This window comes from Oncorhynchus tshawytscha, linkage group LG06, assembly GCF_018296145.1.
Source record: "Oncorhynchus tshawytscha isolate Ot180627B linkage group LG06, Otsh_v2.0, whole genome shotgun sequence".
Lineage (NCBI taxonomy): Eukaryota > Metazoa > Chordata > Actinopteri > Salmoniformes > Salmonidae > Oncorhynchus > Oncorhynchus tshawytscha.
Window position 1 is genome coordinate 46,892,057 of NC_056434.1, and position 21,843 is coordinate 46,913,899.

Consider the following 21,843-nt stretch of genomic DNA (forward strand, 5'->3'; position numbering starts at 1 on the left):
GCTACCAGAAGAGTAAGTAGCAAGCAGAGACAACAGCTGAGCCTCAGTCTAAGAATGTTGCTTTCTGCTATGACACCATGGAGTCCATATTGTTCATGTATGACACTGTCAACTTGGCCTCGAGTGTGGAGTGCCAATGTGTTCAAGGCATCCCAGGCACACCCTGGGCGTTCTCTTTGCATGGTCCTGACTGAAACAGGTGAAGCGTACTCCATGGCCGTCTGCTTAGGGGGATGTAGGGGAGGCAGGAGGTTCAGTACTTCAGGACAGGTGCCATTACGAACTTCAGCCTCCCTGCTCGCAGCAGGGGACAGTTATGAGTGCAAGGTGTCTTCCACAGACTCATGGTCAGTCCTTGTATTCTCTATCTATGAGTGTGGTTTAAGTGTGGTTACAATCTACCAGACCCATCTTTTAGCTTTGTACCAAACCGAGTGACAGGAAGGGCTTGATCAACACAAACTCAGGGCTGTGGCAAAGATATTATCGTTTGACAAGTTTATTGCTTTGCCTTTTCGCCTCTGCTTTAAGGTAATTCCCAAACAAGGGATGGTGGAAAAACAGAGTTACAGTGAAAACGGATGAACCTGACAGAATGCCACCAGCCAAACCCACGGAAGGCATGTCCTGCTGTGTGATATTCAACAGTGAGGGTCACTGGAGGTATGACTCTAAGCAAACAGCACCACCTGGACACGACACACACTATCACAGGCTCAGGATGGCAACACTGGAGGAAAGTCTATATAATATTGTGAAAGCTTATCTAGGATGTTCTACCTGGTCTCATGCTACATCAGGCAAACCTTTATGATGAAAAATGTCAAGCGTTGACGTTTGTTTGACATTTTTTTTTAGGAGAACATAAACATTTTGGGGCAGCGATATTGCATGCTACAGAATGCTTCTCGTCTACAGTTACTTTGCCTAGCCCACATTCAGTAGGGAATGTAGGCAGTGGTTTCTGATTGGGTGTCTCTCTGGCTGCTGTGTAGTGTTACTCACACAAGAGGGCACTCCAGGCAAAGTTATGGTTACATGAATCTATTCTACACGTCTGCCTCAGTCTGTTGTGTCTACCCTCCTAGAAAGCAAGTGGGCTTGCAGGCTTTTGTTCCAACCTTACTCTTAACACACCTGATTCAGCTAATCGAGGTCCTGAGGTAAAAGGGATGGAGTTTGTTTTGCAGGAGGGTAGCCCCCTGCTCTGAACACCACATGAAGCTATATGTTAAATGAGGATGACACATACAGCACTTTAAAGCACTTTAAAACTTTGGGGAAAGTGCTATTGAAATGCAAGACTTACAAATGGCTTGTTTATATTATTTTTATATGAAAAGTACTGCATGTGATGTGGGGGGAGAGAGCTTGTTTTGAGGCAGAACATTACCTCAGCCCTCAGAGACCAGAGACTGGGCCGTTCACCCTGGTGTTCTACCTCTGAAAGATCAACACTGAGAACAGATGTTTCTATAGAGGTCCTGGAGAGAAGTGGAGAGGGAGAGGAGCGGGAGAAGGTGAGGAGATGGAGAGAAGAGGAGGCATAAGGGAGAGAAGATGGTGAAGGTGTACTGCATGGCAGGGGGCTAGATGATATCGGATCCTAACATCTGTCAGTCTTAGGGGTTATCCCATGCAGAGTGGACCTCACACTGGTTGAGAGACATGTCCCAACGGTGTCGGATGTCGGGTGGTGTTTAGCTCCGATGCACAACACAGTTGGGAAAGCGAGACATATGGGCCCTAAAGTCAATCAAACAATTGCTTAACTGCAAATGTTAACGTTTTAGTTTATCTATTGAATGCAACTTTGGACAATTTATACAGAGGACCGCTCTTAAATAAATTCTGAGGGTATATCTTTGGTATGATCGAGTTACTACATAGATAGACTCTTTAGATTTTATGAAGCAGATCATTTTCTTTTAGGAAGTGGTCATGGGCCAATCATTTGAATGCGTTATATGGACCAATTTAGCAATATTAACATATCGTAGCCACTAGCCAGGCATAATAATACTCATCCATCAATTACGGCTTGATTATCTGAGGATTTATAAGCCTTTGTTTTGCTGTTACTTATCATATTTGAACTCCTTTTTTAGACATTGTGGTAGACTGGACTTGGCCCATGGGCTGCCATTTGTGTATCTGGCACTTAGAAGTAATTCTATAAAACTAAATGGGTATATATTCTGCACTATTCAAAAACGAAATTGTCATATTTTGCCATTGTGATAAAATTATCCATATACTATCAATTTGAGTTTAAAGTTTAAAAGGATACCATGTATTCTTCTTATGGCCTTTGTGTAGCCTGAGTTCTTTTAAAGTGAAACCAAGACCAGAGATTTGTATACAAAAATTAAGTAGCTTACTGAAAATGTAAATTGTCCATTTAAAAAAAAAAATCTATTAAAGGTTTGAATAAGATCATGGTGCGTCTTTGAGTTGACTGTAGGCCTAGAACATATCGATAAATCTTTAAACATCCATAGACAAACGTGTTTATATTTATTCACACTTTCTCTGTTAGTTATCAGCTTCAAAAAAATACTTGTTTGTCCAAGTGGCTTTTGAGCAAAATATAGCCTATGCAGAAAGCAACGAAAAATCTCTAACATAGAAAACATACTTTAGAGATTACATAGCCCTTTAAGTCATTGTGGATTTAGTAGGCCTACACAAAGTTTAGTACACAGTGGCGCGTTTTTCCTCACCTTTCTCTGCATGTTTTGTTACTGTTTGGCTCTTGCAATTCCATGATTAAGAGAAATCCCCTCCTTCAGGAGAACATAAATTCGAATTTACACACTTAATTCCTCGAAGATTGGCCTCGGAAAATGTAAGCTTCTTAAGTGTTGATATTTTAAAAACCCAGATATATGCCTGGTTACCGTGGAATATTTTGTGGTTTGATCAAATGTAATTTCCTCTCTGCTCAAGTTAAAAAATAAATTAAAAAACAGACTACAGCATTTCTGATATAAGGATTACATTTTCCACAGTTGCTTCAAGTAATGGCTACTAAAATCTAGACTACATGCAGAGGGAATTTCGAGAGTAATGTATGGCTTATTGCAATACAGGACATATTGCGTATTGGAATGGTGCTTCGATAATGCAGTCAATGCAATGATGAATAGTTTTTATCCAATAATCCAATACTTTTGCCGGCATTGGCAACTTTCTGTGTGGAGTTGTGTGCTTCACATGGCTGTGATTATTTGGCAAAGCACACATGTCAACTATTGCAGCCATGCAACACGAAATTAACCTGGTAAAAATAGGTCATTTTTTTGCGTAATGAACGACCAAAGTCAATAGAAATGACAAAGTAACACACTTTTCTTCTAAAAAAGACTACAATAAAACTAGTCTTCTTTAATTAATAATTATTCACCACGTGGTTTGACAAAGGAATCCACTTTTTTTCCCTCCACAATATCCTTTAAAACATTCTAAATGTAATTAATTGAATATTCACATTCCTAAATAATTGTTTGTTGCCTTTTTAGGGACTCCCAGGAATATTCTTTGTCATTGTTCCATTTGCATCTCAATATGTTTTTTTCCCCACTGAAAATATAGTTTATTTTCCCAGTTGGACAATAAATAAAATGTCTATATGGAGCCTATAGCTTACCAAATGTCACACAGGCTACTAGACATGTGTCATACCTTTCTTAATTTCATATCTCAAGTCTTTACAAATATCTATCTGTGTTTGGCTCCTGGCTTGGCTGTCTCTTGCCAGAGCCTCGGCTCTGTGTAACATAGTTTGATGTAATCCATTTAAATGCGTCGCTGACCCCATGTTGGATCCGGGGCTCTGCAGGTGTCCAAAAGTGCCATGATAGTTCGAGTAACCCTGGAAAAAGGGAGACGTATAATAGACATGTCTGGATAGGGCTGCACTGTGAGGGAAAAGATTCTGAGAAGCGTCTCGTAATGGAGATGACATAGGCCTACCGCCCGGAATCTCTATACGTAATTGTCTGGGCACGGTCTGAGCGGCATCACTACATCCTTTACATTTATCCGAAGAAGTTGCAATCTCCGCGAGCGACCACAGTTTTGGTTTCGGGGCCGGAAGGGCCGAGTGAATTACTGATGTAGCATTGCTGGAGTTGCCTGAGTCATTACGCCTCAGTGGAGGTGGACTTTCCGAGGCTGCGGAGTCTGAATCCCTTTCCACTCCAAGGTCCGCGTTTTGGGGAGATGCTGCGGTGGTGGGCCGTGGCATCTCGGGCACTCTCCTGTCCCCGTGGTCCTTTGCATTCGGATCAATTAAGACAGGTTCCATGTCATTGCCGCTATTGTCTTCTTTGTATTTCTCACAGGGGATTCCCACTGGATTTGGATGCTGCCCAACTGCAAGATATAATAAATTAGACCAAAGCGTTCCAAGGATTAGGCCTAATCACCCTGTCAAGGTCTAACGAAAGCAACAACATTTTTAAGTCTATGCAGTGAATTACATAAAAAATTGGCCAATACTTTTAAAACTAATGAAACGCCTGGGAAAAAAAAGTATTTTTAGACATACTGTAGCATAGAAACCTGTAGCATAGAAAAAGTGACTTAAACTTACCTGCTTCATTTTTCGACCCAATTTCTGCCGTGGGCTTAAGTGGCTCTTCTTCGTCGTCATTCTTCTCCAGGTCAATGTTGTCATCTTCTTCCTCATCCTCACTTCTATTCCTCGGGGTCCACGTCATTTTATTCTCTTTCTTCAACCGCCGTCTGGCGTTGGCGAACCAGGTGGACACTTGGGTAAGGGTCATCTTAGTAATGATGGCCAGCATGATCTTCTCACCCTTGGTTGGGTAGGGGTTTTTACGGTGTTCATTGAGCCACGCTTTGAGAGTGGCAGTCGCATCTCTTGTAGCATTTTTCCTGTATGCAGGGTCTCCATATGGATAGCCCAATGCTACACCGAACGGGTGATACTCTAAAGAGCCAGCGATACCCGCTGAGGGATCGTACGCGGAGCCCTAGAAAGTCAATAGAAAGTCAATAGATACGAATTTCTCTCAACAGTTTGACCTCACAAGACTGGAAAGCTTAAAGGTAGACATTGGTAATTTCTAGACCTTCAATTTCCAATTGTATTGATCATATTTAGAGTTCAAAATGTATTTATATTATAGGCCTATACGTAAGCTTTACAACTTATGACAGATACAATATTGGACACAATTTGAACAACAACAAAAAAAGGTTTTATTTTGCAAAGTTGAAAAAATAATTGTGACTAATCATTGCATAAGCTCTTATTATAAATGACTTAACTTTTATACATGTTTTATTTAACCTCTATTGATTGTGCACTAATTGTATCAGAAAGCTATACTTCAGCTTACTCGTTACAAAATCTGGAGACAAATAGGCCTTTTCAAAGAAACAAAAGGCATTTTTTCCCCAATAATTATTCCGAAATCGAACAGTGCGTAATTGTTAAACTGTACAGTATTCACTTACCACAAATGAGTTCAGTGCCGCCGTCTGCTCTCCGCTATACTGGAGGTGAGAATTGAAGCCAGGGGATGAACCATTGAACGTCGGTGATCCCGCGTAAGGGGCGAAGGCTGAGCCTGAAGACGACCGGCCCAGTTCCTCTGTCCTTGGTCCTCCTAAAACCACACTGGAACTGAACGGGGGACAGGAATGGAGAGCTAGAGACACCGACGGCTGGAAGAGAAAGCCTTGAGGATAGGCCATGGCGAGTGACTTCCTAAAGTCAGTCACTTATGTCCACTTGTGCACTTTCGACCTTAGATGCACACACACAAGAAAAGCGCATGAAAACTCACATCTGAAAACAGTTCCCTTCCCTCAATGTTCGCATTTGAAAAACAACTAATCCATTCAATAACATTGCGAACTGTTGCGTTGGTTGGTTTGTTGTTGTTTGCTGCAGCAATTTGTCAGGGAAAGTTGTCTGCATGTAGCCTTCCAACGGAACGCTTTGTCGATGCTCAACCTGCCAGGCTCTGGATATGGGAGAGTCAGCGGAGGAATAGCCAACCTCATTCTATGATTGTCAGCTCCACCCCCGTGCGCGCACACACACACACACACACACACACACACACACACACACACACACACACACACACACACACACACACACACACACACACACACACACACACACACACACACACACACACACACACACACACACACACGTTATGCTATAATTTAGATCGAATTAGACTATTAGCAAATCATTAAGCTGGTATTGTGAAGGCTATCTGTACCCCAACACACAAAATGATATCAATCTATATAATTTAGACCCAATTATGGATTATTTTATTATCAACTACACTCCTCGTTAACTAGAGCGGGATCGCTGTATGCACTGCTAACAGGATCCCTAACCTGATCTTCAGTTGTAACAATTGCAGGTATATAGGCTATATCACAATTGCATATATCTAAATATGTTATTTACCAGAGAAATACATTTAAAAACACTCAAGTAAAAGCAGATAGCCTAATAAAAACAAAGGAATAATTGTACAGTCTTACCATTTGGTTTAATTTAATTGGCTGTTGTGGTTTCAAATAATTAGTTATTTGTATTGTCAGTAGATGTTTGTGAATAATACTTCTTGCCCCTGAATACAGTTGCCAACAATATAGCCAATCAGGCATAGAAGAAATAGTCGAATGGACAGACGGATAACTTGTGGGGAACTGTCCAAGTGCTGAATGTTGGCACTGTAGGTAGTGACGTCACATTTTCAAGCTCAGGAACGTCTCAGTGGACGATTAGGCCAATCTACGATCTGTGAGTTGCGTGACGTGCTGAAAGCTGGCTAGAAAACAGACATTAGATCATCCTCATACTCTACAGATCGTTTCTGCTATCAGTTGAACATGCATGCTTCTCGCTGTCGCCAATAGGGCAATGAATAGGCTATACATCGACATCAATGGAAGCCTGATAAATAGTTTGACCACCCTTTATCAGCAGAAAAAGAAAGGGACAGTATTTCTCTGGACCATATAGCCTACACCTGGCATTTTTTTCTTCTCAAACAAGAGCAGATACAGTAGGTGAGTAGCCTAGTCCTATCCTAATTCACGTCTTGGCTATTGAGTTCTGAGGAAAGGTTTACCAATGGTGGGGGGATAGTTTTACACCTCAGGTAGCCATACAAGTAACATGCAATTTAATATTTGTTTACATTATATTTGCCTAAAAGCATAGCCTAAACACGTTTTGATTGATATGGCCCGTGCTTACTGTAAGCTTCTATTGTAAACACAACCCTGAACAGCTCTGCTTAGTCTGGCCTTAGACCTGTGTGCATGGACAGAGTTAATCTTATTTGTTGTTACTATAATTAGAGTGGGTAGCTTATGACTTCACTTTCGCACTGGCCCATGGTGTGTGGTCAGTCTCTGTCATTGTCTTATGAGGAAAAAGCAACAACAGTGCATATTGATATGCTCAGTGTTTCTGATTTTCTTTAGATGACAGCCACACCAACCCACCAGGTTTGGATGTCCCTTTCTTATTGGTCTAACTCATTTACAGCCTGGTGAAAAGTCCATCCCACCAAATTTCAGGCAGCCTTTTCAGTCAGCTCGTACACCATTAGAATCACGTTTCTGACGACACTGGGCCTTTAAGGTACGAATGCTGTGTTGATATTCTGAAATGAATCTGTTCTCCCATCCATTTATCTGTGACAGATAGCAGTAATAAGTTGACTTTACAACATTTCATAAACAGTATTTAAAAGGCAACAGCAGCATGATTAACAGTAGACTTTTAATACACCTGGGAAAGGGATTGGGATAATATTCCCTTTTCAATTACACAAAAAATTACCAGAGCGAGCCTGAAGAAAGAGTACCTTTTTATATGAAAATAAGTCAATAACCTGAAACACTAAAAAAATATTGATTGAGCATAATGAAGCCTGAACAATGTGAAAACACTTCTCCTTAAGGAGTCTCTCATCACATCATAAGCATGACCGCACTCCTTATTGGTGCAATTTATGGTCTTTGTGTGTGTGTGTGTGTGTGTGTGTGTGTGTGTGTGTGTGTGTGTGTGTGTGTGTGTGTGTGTGTGTGTGTGTGTGTGTGTGTGTGTGTGTGTGTGTGTGTGTGTGCTTGTGTGCAGCGGGAAATGGTGCAGTTGTTGGGCATGATCATTTGTGGATCATATGCAGTTTCTCAGTTTATAGACTACAGATAGGTTGGATAGATTAGAGATGGCATTTTCATGCCTTTAAGCATCCCTCACTAATGCACTGTACTGATTACAGTTGGGGAGGTGCAGCATAACGTAGGCTTGCATCTTATAACCACTGTTGGTAGGTGTGGAGTGCATGATAATCATATTAGAGGCCATGAATGCATGTGGTATGCTGGTGATCTATTTCTAATCAGCAGCTCTATGATATGACAAGACATCTACACCAGGCGGTGCTTAAGTAATGCCCGGAAGGTCGTCAAGGACTCCAGTCTCCCGAGCCACGGACTGTTCACTCTTTTACCATCTGGCAAGCGGTATCGGAGCATCAGGTCCCGTACCAACAGACTCCGAGATAACTTCTACCACCAGGCCATCAGACTGCTGAGCAACTAACCCTGCAGTATCTGTCTCCCTGCACAGACCTGCACCTTAGTGACTATTTGCACCCTAGAGACTTTCTGCACTTTAGACTATTTGCACTTACTCTCCACTCATCCAACCCATACACAAAAGTACATGCACACGCACACACACACACAAGCACACACACATTCAACACTGCTGCTCTAGTATATACTATTTATTCTACTGCGCGACCAAGACACAATTCACTTTATATTTGTAAATACAGTCATACTTATCATTGCACCTTCGTTAATATTGAGGGTTAGAATGTGTTCAGAGCTGGCAGACAGGGTAGTGGTGTTGAAGTGGCCAGTCTAATTAAACATCATTTCTCTGTCTCTTTACAGAAATCCGTTTCCCTTGTCCCAAAATTGTAGCTACTATCTTTAAGGCTTTGTCTGGGGAAGATGTATCCATAACTGTTATAGGGGTCTTTACCGTCCTCCCTCGGCTAACATTTGTGCACTCAAGAAATTAACTAGTTTGTCTTCTTTTATTAAATCAGAAGTTATTATCTTGGGTGACCTAAATTATGATTGGGAAACGCAGGCTTCAGAAAATCTGAAAGACGTGTAAAGATCTAAAACTAACCCGTCTGTTGACTAAGACCACACAGCCCAACCCTAAAGATCCTTCAAAGTCAACTCTTATTGATATTATTTTAACAAATACACCAGAGAAATATGTTTCTACTGGTGTCTTTGCCCAAGACATTAGTGACCATTGCCCAGTTGTTTGTGTTAGAGATGTGAGAATACAAAAATCTAAGGCTCGTGTTATCACAAAGAGGAACTTTGAAAATGTCAGGGAACATACTTTTTTACATTATCTTTATTTTAGTGTCCTTGATTGTATTTAAGATATCCCTGAACCTGATTTAGCGTTGAGCATTTTTGCAGATGTCTTCAATACTATTGTGGATAATCATGCTCCCTTCAAAAAAATGAAGGGTTGAAGGCAGATCGAATGCCTGGTACACTTCAGGATCATCAGAAATCATTCATAAAATAGATAGATGCTTGGGTCAAGGCCAGGAACACAGGCTTAGGCACGAACTGGCAAGCTTTTTAAGCCACTGAGGAATCATTGTGTAAGACAAATAAGAAAGGCTAAATCTGATTATTATGTAACCGCTCTTTCCGATTGTAACCCGGCGAAATTCTAGGAAAACCGTCAAGTCCCTGAAGAGTTCTACTTCATCCTCTCTGCCACAACAAATTAATTCAGACACTCATTATGGGAAGAAAATGCCTTCATTGATGCATTTAATCACCATTTTTATTTCAGCGGGCTATCTCTGAAAAAACTTCTAAGCCTCTTCACAATGATGTTGGGCTGGATGCTGATAGGGGAACCTTGCTGAATGAGCAGAGAAATGACATTCAAAGCTTTTGTTTTAGGTTATTTGCAGAAAAATAAGTCCTGGATGCTTTGCTAACAATAGACAACAAGAAATCCACATGGGGCTGACCAATTGTATCCCAGTCTGCTGAAGTGTGCAGCGCCCATCATTGTTGGTTGAAGGAATTTTCTGTAGAGCTCTGAGACAGGATTGTGTTGAGGCACAGATCTGGGGAAGGGCACCTAAAAATGTGTGCAGCATTGAAGGTCCCCAAGAACACAGTGGCCTCCAAGACTCTTCCTAGAGCTGGCCGCCCGGCCAATCTGAGCAATCGCGGGACAAGGGCCTTGGTCAGGGAGGTGACTAAGAACCTGATGGTCACTCTGACAGAGCTCCAATTCTTCTGTGGAGATGGGAGAACCTTCCAGAAGATCAACCATCTTTGCAGCACACCACCAATCAGGCCTTTATGATAGTGTGGCCAGACAGAAGCCATGACTTTCAGACCATGAGAAACAAGATTCTCTGGTCTGATGAAACCAAAATTAAACTCTTTGGCCTGAATGCGAAATGTCACATCTGGAGGAAACTTGGCACCCTGCCTATGGTGAAGCATGGTGGTGGCAGCATCATGCTGTTGGGATGTTTTTCAGTGGCAGGGACTGGGAGACTAGTCAGGATTGAGGGACAGATGAACAGAGCAAAGTACAGAGAGATCATTGATGAAAACCTGCTCCAGAGCGCTCAGGACCTCAGACTGCGGGTGAAGGTTCACCTTCTAACAGGACAACGACCCTAAGCACATGGCCAAGACAACGCAGGAGTGGCTTCGGGACAAGTGTCTGAATGTCCTTGAGTGGTCCAGCCAGAGCCTGGACTTGAACTCGATCGAACATCTCTGGAGATATCTGAAAACAGCTTTGCAGGGACGCTACCCATCCAACCTGACAGAGCTTGAGAGGATCTGCAGAGTAGAATGAGAGATACTCCCCAAATACAGGTGTGCCAAGCTTGTAGTGTCATAGCTAGGAAGAGACTAAAGGCTATAATTGCTGCCAAAGGTGCTTCAAGTCTCTGAATACTTATGGAAATGTAACATTTCAGTTTTTTATTTTTTTTTTAATACAATTTTAATTTAAAAAAATAATTCTAAAATCCTGTTTTTGTTTTGTCATTATGGGCTCTTGTATGTAGATTGATGACGGATTTTCTTTTGTTTAATCCATTTTAGAATGAGTCTGTAATAAAACACAATGTGAAAAAAGTCAAGGGGTCTGAATATTTTCCTGAATGCACTGTATATGGAACGAATTGCAAAAATCGCTGAAGTTGGAGACTTTTTTCTCCCTCACCAACTTCAAACATCTGCTATCTGAGCAGCTAACCGATCGCTGCAGCTGTACATAGTCTATCGGTAAATAGCCCACCCATTTTTACCTACCTCATCCCCAATACTGTTTTTATTTATTTACTTTTCTGCTCTTTTGCACACCAATATCTCTACCTGTACATGACTATCTGATCATTTATCACTCCAGTGTTAATCTGCAAAATTGTAATTATTCGCCTACCTCCTCATGCCTTTTGCACACAATGTATATAGACTCCCCTTTTTTTCTACTGTGTTATTGACTTGTTAATTGTTTACTCCATGTCTAACTCTGTGTTGTCTGTTCACACTGCTATGCTTTATCTTGGCCAGGTCGCAGTTGCAAATGAGAACTTGTTCTCAACTAGCCTACCTGGTTAAATAAAGGTGAAATAAAAATATATATATATATATATACACTACCAGGTCAAAAGTTTTAGATCACCTACTCATTCAAGGGGTTTTCATTTAAAAAACAACAACTATTTTCTACATTGTAGAATAATAGTGAAGACATCAAAACTATGAAGTAACACATATGGAATCATGTAATTAGTAACGAAAAACATTGTTAAACAAATCAAAATATATGTAAGATTCTTCAAATTGCCACCCTTTGCTTTGATGACAGTTTTGCACACTCTTGGCATTCTCTAAACCAGCTTCATGATGTAGTCACCTGGTGTCACAGGTGTGCCTGTTAACTGTTAAGGGCATAGCAGGATTTCTTATAAGCTTCCGGGTTAGAGTTCCGCTCCTTGAAAGCGGAAGCTCTAGCTTTTAGCTCAGTGCAGATGTTGCCTGTAATACATGGCTTCTGGTTAGGGTATGTACGTACGGTCACTGTGGGGACGACGTCATCGATGCACATACTGTATTGATGTGATGTACTCCTCAATGCCATCTGAGGAATCCTGGAACATATTCCAGTCTGTGCTAGCAAAACAGTCCTGTAGCTTAGCATCTGCTTCATCTGACCACTTTCGTCCGGAGTTCTTTTCCTCTGGTTGCACATTTAACATGCTGAAAGAAATTTGGTCAAATAGATTTAAGTTTGCCTGCGTTAAAGTCCCGGCTACCAGGAGCACCGCCACTGGGTGAGCGCTTTCTTGTTTGCTTATGGCGGAATACAGCTCATTCAATGCTATCTTAGTGAAAGCCTCTGACTGTGGTGGTATGTAAACAGCTATGAAAAATACAGGTAGATAGGTGCTCTAGGTAGATAGTGTGGTCTACAGCTTATCATGAGATACTCTACCTCAGGTGAGGAATAGCTTGAGACTTCCTTAGATATCATGCACCAGCTGTTATTTACAAAAATGCCTAGTCCACCGCTCCTTGTCTTACCAGACGCCACTGTTCTATCCTGCCGGTACAGCGTATAACCAGCCAGCTGTATGTTGATAGTGTCATCGTTCAGCCACGACTCCGTAAAGCATAAGATATTACAGTTTTGAATATCCCGTTGGTAGTTTAATCTTGCCAGTAGGTCATCGATTTTATTCTCCAAAGATTGCACGTTTGCTAGCAGAATGGAAGGAAGTGGGGGTTTATTCGATCGCCTAGGAATTTTCAGAAGGCAGCCTGCCCTCTTCTGGACCCTTTTTCTCCACCTCTTCAGGCAAATCACGGGGATCTGGGCTTGTTCCCAAGAAAGCAGTATATCGTTTGCGTCGGACTCATCAGACTCGTAAAATTAAAAAAAGGATTCTGCCAGGCTCTAACCACCAGGCTACCTGCCGCCCCAGGTGTAGGTAGCACTAGGTAGCCTAGTCAGGAGGATACATCTGGTTATATTTTTTAAGAAACTAAATATGCTTATATGCAAATATGCTCTGCTAAAATCTGGGTAAAAGATTGAAAGAATTTGAGACTTATTCAGTAAATGTAGTAATTGTTTGCTTTTCTAAAGTCTACCAATCTTGTCAGCAGGCATGCCAGCTAAGATAGTTAGACAAGCTAGATACTCTAACTTGATTTAAAGCCTGAAATTGCTTCTTGGTAGGTAGCTATGTGGTTGGGAGATAGGTTCCCAATCTGGGTTAGCTAAAGCCAATTTCATAAAATTACCAGGTGGCTAGTAATATTACAGAGAAACCACAACAAATTTGTAACCGCAATGTTGTTATTATTATTGTTTATTATTATTATTGTATTTTTTTTAACGGGACACATCTGAAGGGGCACATGCCCCCTATGGGCATGACGCCTCTGTTGGTATAGACTAGATATCCCACTAACCACAGTATTTAAGAACAAGACTTTTAGTCTAGAATTCAAATGTGTGTATGTCTGTGCGTACGTGCGTGTGTGTTTGTGTCAAGACGCCCAGCTGCACACATTTGTATACTTGTATGTTTTAACTATTGCCTCATGTTGTTCTCCACTGGCAGGTGACTCTGTTCCCTATGACAGTGTTCTTCAGTGTTACCTCAGTTCCAGGAGTCCCAGCAGGACATGGACGGGAAGTCAAGGCGTTCAGAACATCACCAACAGCCCATGACACCGAGACAGTTTCAGGACTGGCGGAATAGTCTAGGCAAGATTTCAGCACCAGACCAGGATAGACTGAACCTGCAAGGTCTTGACCAAGGTCCAGCACAAGACAAGGAAACACTGCCAGGTCTTGACCAGGGTCCAGCACAAGACAAGAAAATACTGCCAGGTCTTGACCAGGGTCCAGCACAAGACAAGGAAACACTGCCAGGTCATGACCAGGGTCCAGCACAAAATAAGGAAACGCTGCCAGGTCATGACCAGGGTCCAGCACAAGACAAGGAAACACTGCCTGGTCTAGAACAGGGTCTATCAAAAGACAAGGAGAGACCGCAAGGTCTAGACCAGGGTCCAGCACAAGACAAGGAAACACTGCATGGTTTTAAACAGGGACCAGCACAAGACCAGGCGAGTCGGAATTACTTCCATCAAGTCCAGGATCAGGGTCGTTCACTAGGCTCCAATAAATGCACAACAGAAGAACAGGATCCTTCCATAAAGGTCTCAGTCCAGGATGAGGATCCACCAGGGAACCAGGACTATCAATGTAATTTAGACCTGGAGCAATGCACAGCTCATAGCGCAGAACAGGGTGAAAACAGGCTGAGTGGTGTGAACCAGGATCCAGTATATTTTGGTCCCACACAAGACCACAGCAGCCCTCATGACATCCCCATTCTGGTATCAGCTAGGAACCAGAACCAAACACAGGACTCAATCCATGATCTAGCTGGTGGAATGGATCTACCACACTGCACAGATCCAAATCCAACCCCAAAACAGGACCAAGAGAAGCTGCTTGGGACAGACCAGGAGCAGGCCCTAGTGGACCCAGACAGACGAGTTAACCCAAACCATGACCACACCACAGATGAGGCTTGTGGGGAAGATGCGGCAGGGGAACAAGGCGCCTGTATCCCAGCGGTGGTGATCACTCAGACAGAAGGGGTGAGTAAAGATACAATACCCGATGGAAAATAATAATATGCACTCATTGATATTCATGGGTTTCAACTGTACTGTTCCACACCACTCTAGACTAGAGCTCTGCCACATGGCTCACACTGCCAAATGTCTTCTCTTCCTCAACCCCTTTGTTTTCCCAACTCGCAGGTAGGCCTTTCTTCTCCGTATTTGTTCTTTGTTCTTTGTTTAAACGATGTCTCTGATCATGTTCAAAGCCCATCTTTTCTGACAGCTTTTTCCTCTCTCACCCCTCCTCTCTTTATCCTGTTTCATCGAACCATTTTTTATTTCTTCCACTGAAATCTGTTTCTCTATGTTCACATTGTACATGTTTTTTATAGGTTTAGGGTGGTAAATAAGGCGTTCTTGTCCTGGTTCCACACATCACAATGTTGATTAGAGATGATCTGAACTTCCTTCATAATATAGATGATTTTCCTACTGCAGCGGATTTTCTTATTCAAGCAAATGCTTTCACAAAACCCTCCTTAGTGAATAGGTTGTATGTGTTTAGGTAAGGACATCTCTCTGTCGTCCATTTCCTATCCGACCCTGCGTTTTCCATCTTGATTTAGTTTGCACTATTGTCTTTATACTACCTTCACCTGCCCTTCTGGCAATAACTCCACTTTCAAAAATAAAACAATATTAAAGTAGGCCTACAAATGAGTCCAGGTCCGTTTCTTAAGTAGCTATTCAGCACAGTGGAACAGAATGTTTAAACCAAGCCGCACATACTGTAGTTATAGACTGTAAGATGCTATAATCAGAGGCGGAAGGATTCCGAGGGGGTAAACATGTGAGAATTGAACTCTCTTACAGCCAGCGCTCCTATGACAGAATCCATTTCCTGCTCTCATGTCCAGTGATCCAAACCGCCTCCAAATAAGTTCCCCTCACAGCCTCTCCCTCACACACGGCCGGCGGAGCCGAGGAGCACTTAAACCAAATTGACTATACCGATCTGAATTATGAAGATACCGATATCATGCATAAAGTTATTTACTCCTCTGAAGAATTGGAATAAGTAATTCCCTCAGATGGCGGTACGGGGGAACTAATATGAATGCAAATAGGGTTAGCCTCCTGTATTAGTGTCTGATAAACAATTTACAGGCCTCAGTGTTCACTGGGGAATACACACTCTCCTGGCCACACACACACACACACACAACCCCCCCCGCGCACAGGAGGAGATGGGGAGGATGCCAATCTGGAGAGAGAGGGTCTGTTCCAGCATCCCCTTTCTTTAGACGTCCTTATCTCTATTAACCCCTTGAGCTTCTGGAATCATTACAACTAGATCAGACCACCCTGTTACATTTTAGCACAATGAACTATATAGCATGAAGTATAATTTAAGCATGAAATACACTAGCTATACAAAAGTATGTGGACACCCCTTCGTATTAGTGGATTCGGCTATTTCAGCCACACCCGTTGCTGACAGGTCTATAAAATCAAGCACACAGCCATGCATTCTCCATAGGAAATCTCCATTAGTTCTAGTGAAGGGAAATCTTAACGCTACAACATACAATTCCATTCTAGACGATTCCGTGCTTCCAACTTTGTAGTAACTGTTTTGGGGAAGGCCCTTTCCTGTTTCAGCATGACAATGCCCCTTGCACAAAGCGAGGTCCAGACAGAAATGGTTTGTCGAGATCAGTGTGGAAGAACTTGACTGGCCTGCCCAGAGCCCTGACCTCAACTCCATCGAATCCTTTGGGATGAAATGGAACGCCGACTGTGAGCCAGGCCTAATCGCCCAACATCAGTGCCCGACCTCTCTAATGCTCTGATTGCTGAATGGAAGTAAGTCCCCACAGCAATGTTCCAACATCTAATGGAAAGCCTTCCCAGAAGAGTGGAGGCTGTTATAGCAGCAAATGAGGGACCAACTCCATATTAATGCCCATGATTTTGGAATTAGATGTTCTACAAGCAGCTGTCCACATACTTTTGGTCATGTAGTGTATCTACAGTTGTCATTTCTTTTGGATGTCCTTTTTACCGTAGGTATTCCTCCCATTTCCCATGGTATTTGGCCATTTTGTCTTTAGTGATTTTTGTTGTTGTTGTCCGAATTAAGTCATTTTTGTCTTACAGCTGCCTCCTCCTGCTTTCAATGTTAAAGAGTGACTTCCTTTAAATAGAAACAAAAAGGAATCCCTTTGAAAATGGCCTCTGTGGCAGTGTCAACATTTAGTGCAAATAGGATAATTTTGATCATGAAGTCAGTTTTGTCTAAAATAGAGTTTGGAACATCTGTGAATCACAGTGGGTAAATTAAGGTTGGGTTTGGATTTGATGTTGTCCATTTGCCCACTAGCATGCAATAGCATGGACAGTGAGACAGACCTGCCCAGCAGCTCCGACAACACGTCGCACATTTTTTTTTTTACTTCAGAAATACTGCACCAAACACCATTAGTTAGATGTAAAATTAGGCAACTAAAACATCCTCAGCAAAAACATCAAAATGAACAAAGTTGTCTTAGATTCCTTCTGGGGATTTTGAGGAAGTGAAATCGGTTTCCACGTCTACAGTGTCTCATGGGGGACAAACATCATTAACCAAACGCAGAATCGGTCAGGAAACACACCTCCAAGACTGAATTCTCGTATTAAATACACACTTGCCAATCGGCGTATTCGGTGGCTCTTTAAAAAGAATCATCCACATTTTCAGCTCATCGACTTCCTTAAGGTTTGGTTAAAGTGAAAAATAGTGTTTGGAATGCCATAACGTTAGACATATGCTTGGTGAAGTGTGTGATTTGTTTTTACGGCAACATTGAAAAAAGTCTCAATTTGGAACTTTTTAAGACTCATGAAGGAGATTAACAGAGCAACCACATTTTGAGCAAATAAATAGTGTAAGCCGGGGTAAAGACTGATTTTCCATGGACACTGTGACTTCAGATATGACTCAACGTTTAATTACTCAACTTCTGTGGGACAAATCAAATATAAGGAGAAATCATATGAGCAGATAGCTAGCAACTGCTATGGCACCAAACCCTAATCCGAAGAGATCTCCCAGTACCCCTGATCTTTATACCCAGAGCAATAGCATCTGATTTCACAATAAATGTAATTCAATTATGGTCCCACAATAGTACTACAAGTGTGAGCCATACAAAACAGTGTCAACATACATTTCGACAACAGAGGGGATTAGCAATAGCCCTGCGATTGACATTTAGTTGTCGGAGTTCTCTTCCCTTTTTGTGCTGCTGGCTGTCAAGGCACCGCAAATCACTGCTCTCCTTCTATTGCCTTTGATTGGGCGACATCGTGTACGTCATCTCCTTCCCCTCCTTTTGCCTCTTCATCTCCATACTGCCCTTCACATCTATGGTTTCTTACTGCCTTCACACTTCATTTGCGTGTCCTTGTTAATGGTCTATGTGGTGCTATTTGTGTAATAGAGAAACATTGATGTGTATTGTTCGTCAGTCACTGTACCAATTAGACTCCCCCCTCGTGTCATATATGTAGAAATGTCTCCCATCTTGTTTCTGTTGGCGTTTGTCTTCCCAATTCAAACCCACTTGATCATTTACATGCTCTCAGTTGTGAATTAAAAATAATTGTTGTACATGACGACAACTCGTATCTTCACCACAGATTTCCACAGAAAAGTTCACCAGCGTTACTCTTTAACAGTAGGAGGATAACATTGTGTTTGTGTGCCTGGTCATTACCTGCCATGAAAACTAAATAAGCAAATGGTGAGTACTATAACTCTCTCGCTCTTTCACCAAATGTGGATTTTATATCACTGTATTGTACTAGCTACAGTATATCCCTATATATCCCTAGTTGAAACTCAGAAGGGCCAAGCTTTTAAACCCAGCTTTGTTGTATGCTCCCTACCAGCAGCCTGGAAAATACTTGTTTTTCCTGACTTTTAATCTGACTATTAGATCTGAATTACAATGCAGACAGACGCCAGTCTATTACATGGTGTCTCTTTTCAAATGGTGTCATAGCTATGGAACGCAGTAACACTCGAGCATTTAGACATACTGTAATTAACTGAAATCAAACTGATTGGAGCAGTATCCTCTATAATGCCAATTTTAGTGCATTTTACGCCGTGATTGAACAAGGAATCTGTGTAAAGTGTCAATGCGTGTGTGTGTATGCTACAGACTCGTCTGGATAATTAGCTCTCGAGGGATGACAGTCGGAACAGTTAAAGGACAATCATAGCACTATGGGATGTTAAACTGCTGCCTGCTGCCTTTGTCTTTTACTGCGACCTAATTGTTTTCTACAGGCCAGGCAGGTGCTTCACTTTGTAGCTTCACAGGAATGAGAGACTTTCACGCAAGCAGACGGACTGATATTTTGTGGAGTTGTAAACACTCTCTCATATGATAATTCAGTGGCACACAAAAGCACATTTGAAAGACAGGTCTCTTATTGGAATTGATGGGGGTAGATCGTATCGTGCTGAGTGCCGACAGTGGGTTTCTCTCTCCATTGTTTGTTTTTGGTAAATTAGTTTTGCATTCATTCAAGACAAACACAATTGTGTGGAGCAAGAGATGATTAATTCAGATTTGCATAGCCTAGCATCTGGAATTTAAGTTAATATTACAATGACTTCAAGATATCTGAGCAGGATTAGAATAGAAGATATTGGCCTACATATTATGTCTGCAAAACAGCCCTTGAAGTTCACAAAATAACCATAGCTCTCCACAGCAGTGGAGGCTCTTCATAGGAGGAAGGGGAGGACCATCCTCCTCCGTGAATTGAATGAAAATAAGAAGAGTGAAACATTAAAGAAGTTGTCATTTTAGGGGAAAACTATACTAAATGTATTCATGTCACAATGGAAATCTACAGTAGCCTCAGTAGCCTCACTCTGTAGGGTAGCACCATGGTGTAGCCGGAGGACAGATAGCTTCTGTCCTCCTGGGTACATTGACAATACAAACCCCAGAAGGCTCATGGTTCTCACCCCCTTCCATAGACTTACACAGTAATTATTACAACTTCCAGAGGACGTCCTCCAGCCTATCAGAGCTCTTGCTGCATGAACTGTGACTTGTTGACCACCCAATCAAAGGATCGGAGAATGAATCTAGTACTGAAAGCATAAGCTACAGCTAGCTAGGACTGCTGTACATAAAATGTGGTGAGTAGTTGACTCAAAGACAGAGAAAGACAATAGTTTAACAGTTTTGAACAAATGAATTTCCTCCAAAATTAAGAAGCAAGAGTGAGAGAGAGATTTTGTTATATATTTTTTTAACTTTCACATTCACTTACTTAGCTAGCAAATGCAGCTTGCTGGTTTAGCCTACTCAAACACCTGGCTCAAACAGAGAGGGATGCTATTTTAGCTAGCTGGCTATGGGTATCCAACACTGGAACTCTTCCAAGTCAAGGTAAGTTTTTGGATTGATTCAGTTATTGCCACCGGGCCCGCCGGTGAAACTGCTAAACTGCTTTCTGACTGTACAATGTACTGCATGATTGTAGCGGGTTTACTAACCTGTTAGTTCTAATACCTATGTTGACTATGACATGACAACGATGTAGGCTGTGTGTAGCGGTTAGCAGTCATGATATGAAGGTTTGGCTTGGAAAGTTTTTTTTCGCCTGGTCACAGACAGCTGATGTGTTGTGCACTGAAGTCCAAAAGTGAAGGAAAAATGTGAGTGGAGGAGAGCCTGTTGATAGTTGCAAGAAGAAATCATACAGTGTATTCGGAAAGTATTCGGTACCCTTTGACTTTATCCACATTTTGTTACGTTACAGCCTTATTCTAAAATGGAATAAATTGTTTTTTCCCCTCATCAATTTACACACAATACCCCATAATGATAGCAAAACAGGTTTTTATCAAAAAGAAAAATGGAAATATCATATTTTCATAAGTAGTCAGACCTTTTACTCAGTACTTTGTTGAAGCACCTTTGGCAGCGATTACAGCCTCAAGTCTTCTTGGGTATGACACTACAAGCTTGGCACACCTGTATTTGGGGAGTTTCTCCCATTCTTCTCTGCAGAACCGCTCAAGCTCTATCAGGTTGGATGGGGAGCGCTGCACAGCTATTTTCAGGTCTCTCCAGAGATGTTCGATCGGGTTCAAGACCGGGCTCTGGCTGGGCCACTCAAGGACATTCAGAGACTTGTTCCGAAGCCACTCCTGCATTGTCTTGGCTGTGTGCTTGGGGTCATTGCCCTGTTGGAAGGTGAACCTTCGCCTCAGTCTGAGGTCCTGAGCGCAGGTTTTCATCAAGGATCTCTCTGTACTTGGCTCCGTTCATCTTTCCCTCAATCCTGACTAGTCTCCCTATCCCTGCCACTGTAAACATCCCCACAGCATGATGCTGCCACCACCGTGCTTCACCATAGGGATGGTGCCAGGTTTCCTCCAGGCTTGACACTTGGCATTCAGGCCAAACAGTTGGAGTCTTGAAGTCCAATCTTGGAGTCCTTTAGGTGCCTTTTGGCAAACTACAAGTGGGCTGTCATGTGCCATTTACTGAGGAGTGGCTTCCGATGGCCACTCTACCATAAAGGCCTGATTGGTAGAGTGCTGCAGAGATGGTTGTCCTTCTGGAAGGTACCCCCATCTCCACAGAGGCTCTGGAGCTGTGTCAGAGTGACCATCGGGTTCTTGGTCACCTCCTTGACCAAGGCCCTTCTCCCCCGATTGTTCAGGTTGGCCTGGGCAGTCAGCTTTAGGAAGAGTCCAAACTTCTTCCATTTAAGAATGATGGAGGCCACTATGTTCTTGGGGACCTTCAATGCTGCAGAAATGTTTTTATACCCTTCCCCAGATCTGTGCCTCGACACAATCCTGTCTCAGAGCTCTACGGAAAATTCCTTCAACCTCATGGCTTGGTTTTTGCTCTGACATGCATTGTCAACTGTAGGACCTTATATAGACAGGTGTGTGCCTTCCAAATCATGTCCAATCAATTGAATTTACCACAGGTGTACTCCAATCAAGTTGATCAATGGAAACAGGATGCACCTGAGCTCAATTTCGGGTCTGAATACTTAAAT

The 21,843-nt window shown here is 42.2% G+C and overlaps 2 protein-coding genes across 3 annotated transcripts in view; one reads left to right on the forward strand and one right to left on the reverse strand.

Annotated features, from left to right (window-relative positions):
* Positions 1 to 2,500: 2,500 nt before the first annotated feature.
* Positions 2,501 to 5,988, reverse strand: LOC112253383 (iroquois-class homeodomain protein IRX-5-like). The gene is made up of 3 exons (XM_024425364.1): positions 5,488 to 5,988; positions 4,598 to 5,000; positions 2,501 to 4,377 (listed from the first exon to the last, which is right to left on the reverse strand). The coding sequence occupies exons 1-3, from the start codon at positions 5,725 to 5,727 to the stop codon at positions 3,668 to 3,670; spliced, it is 1,353 nt and encodes a 450-aa protein (XP_024281132.1). The 5' UTR covers positions 5,728 to 5,988; the 3' UTR covers positions 2,501 to 3,667.
* An 894-nt stretch (positions 5,989 to 6,882) lies between these two features.
* The window catches only part of LOC112252632 (ankyrin repeat domain-containing protein SOWAHC), a 60,982-nt gene continuing 46,021 nt past the window's right edge, over positions 6,883 to 21,843 (forward strand). For both annotated transcript variants that reach the window (XR_006083627.1, XM_042323326.1), the window contains exons 1-2: positions 6,883 to 7,074; positions 13,737 to 14,787. Coding sequence is in view for 1 of the 2 variants with exons in the window: in XM_042323326.1 (XP_042179260.1) it covers positions 13,801 to 14,787 (987 nt within the window). In the remaining variant the exon portion in view is untranslated. The remainder of the gene's footprint in view (positions 7,075 to 13,736; positions 14,788 to 21,843) is intronic.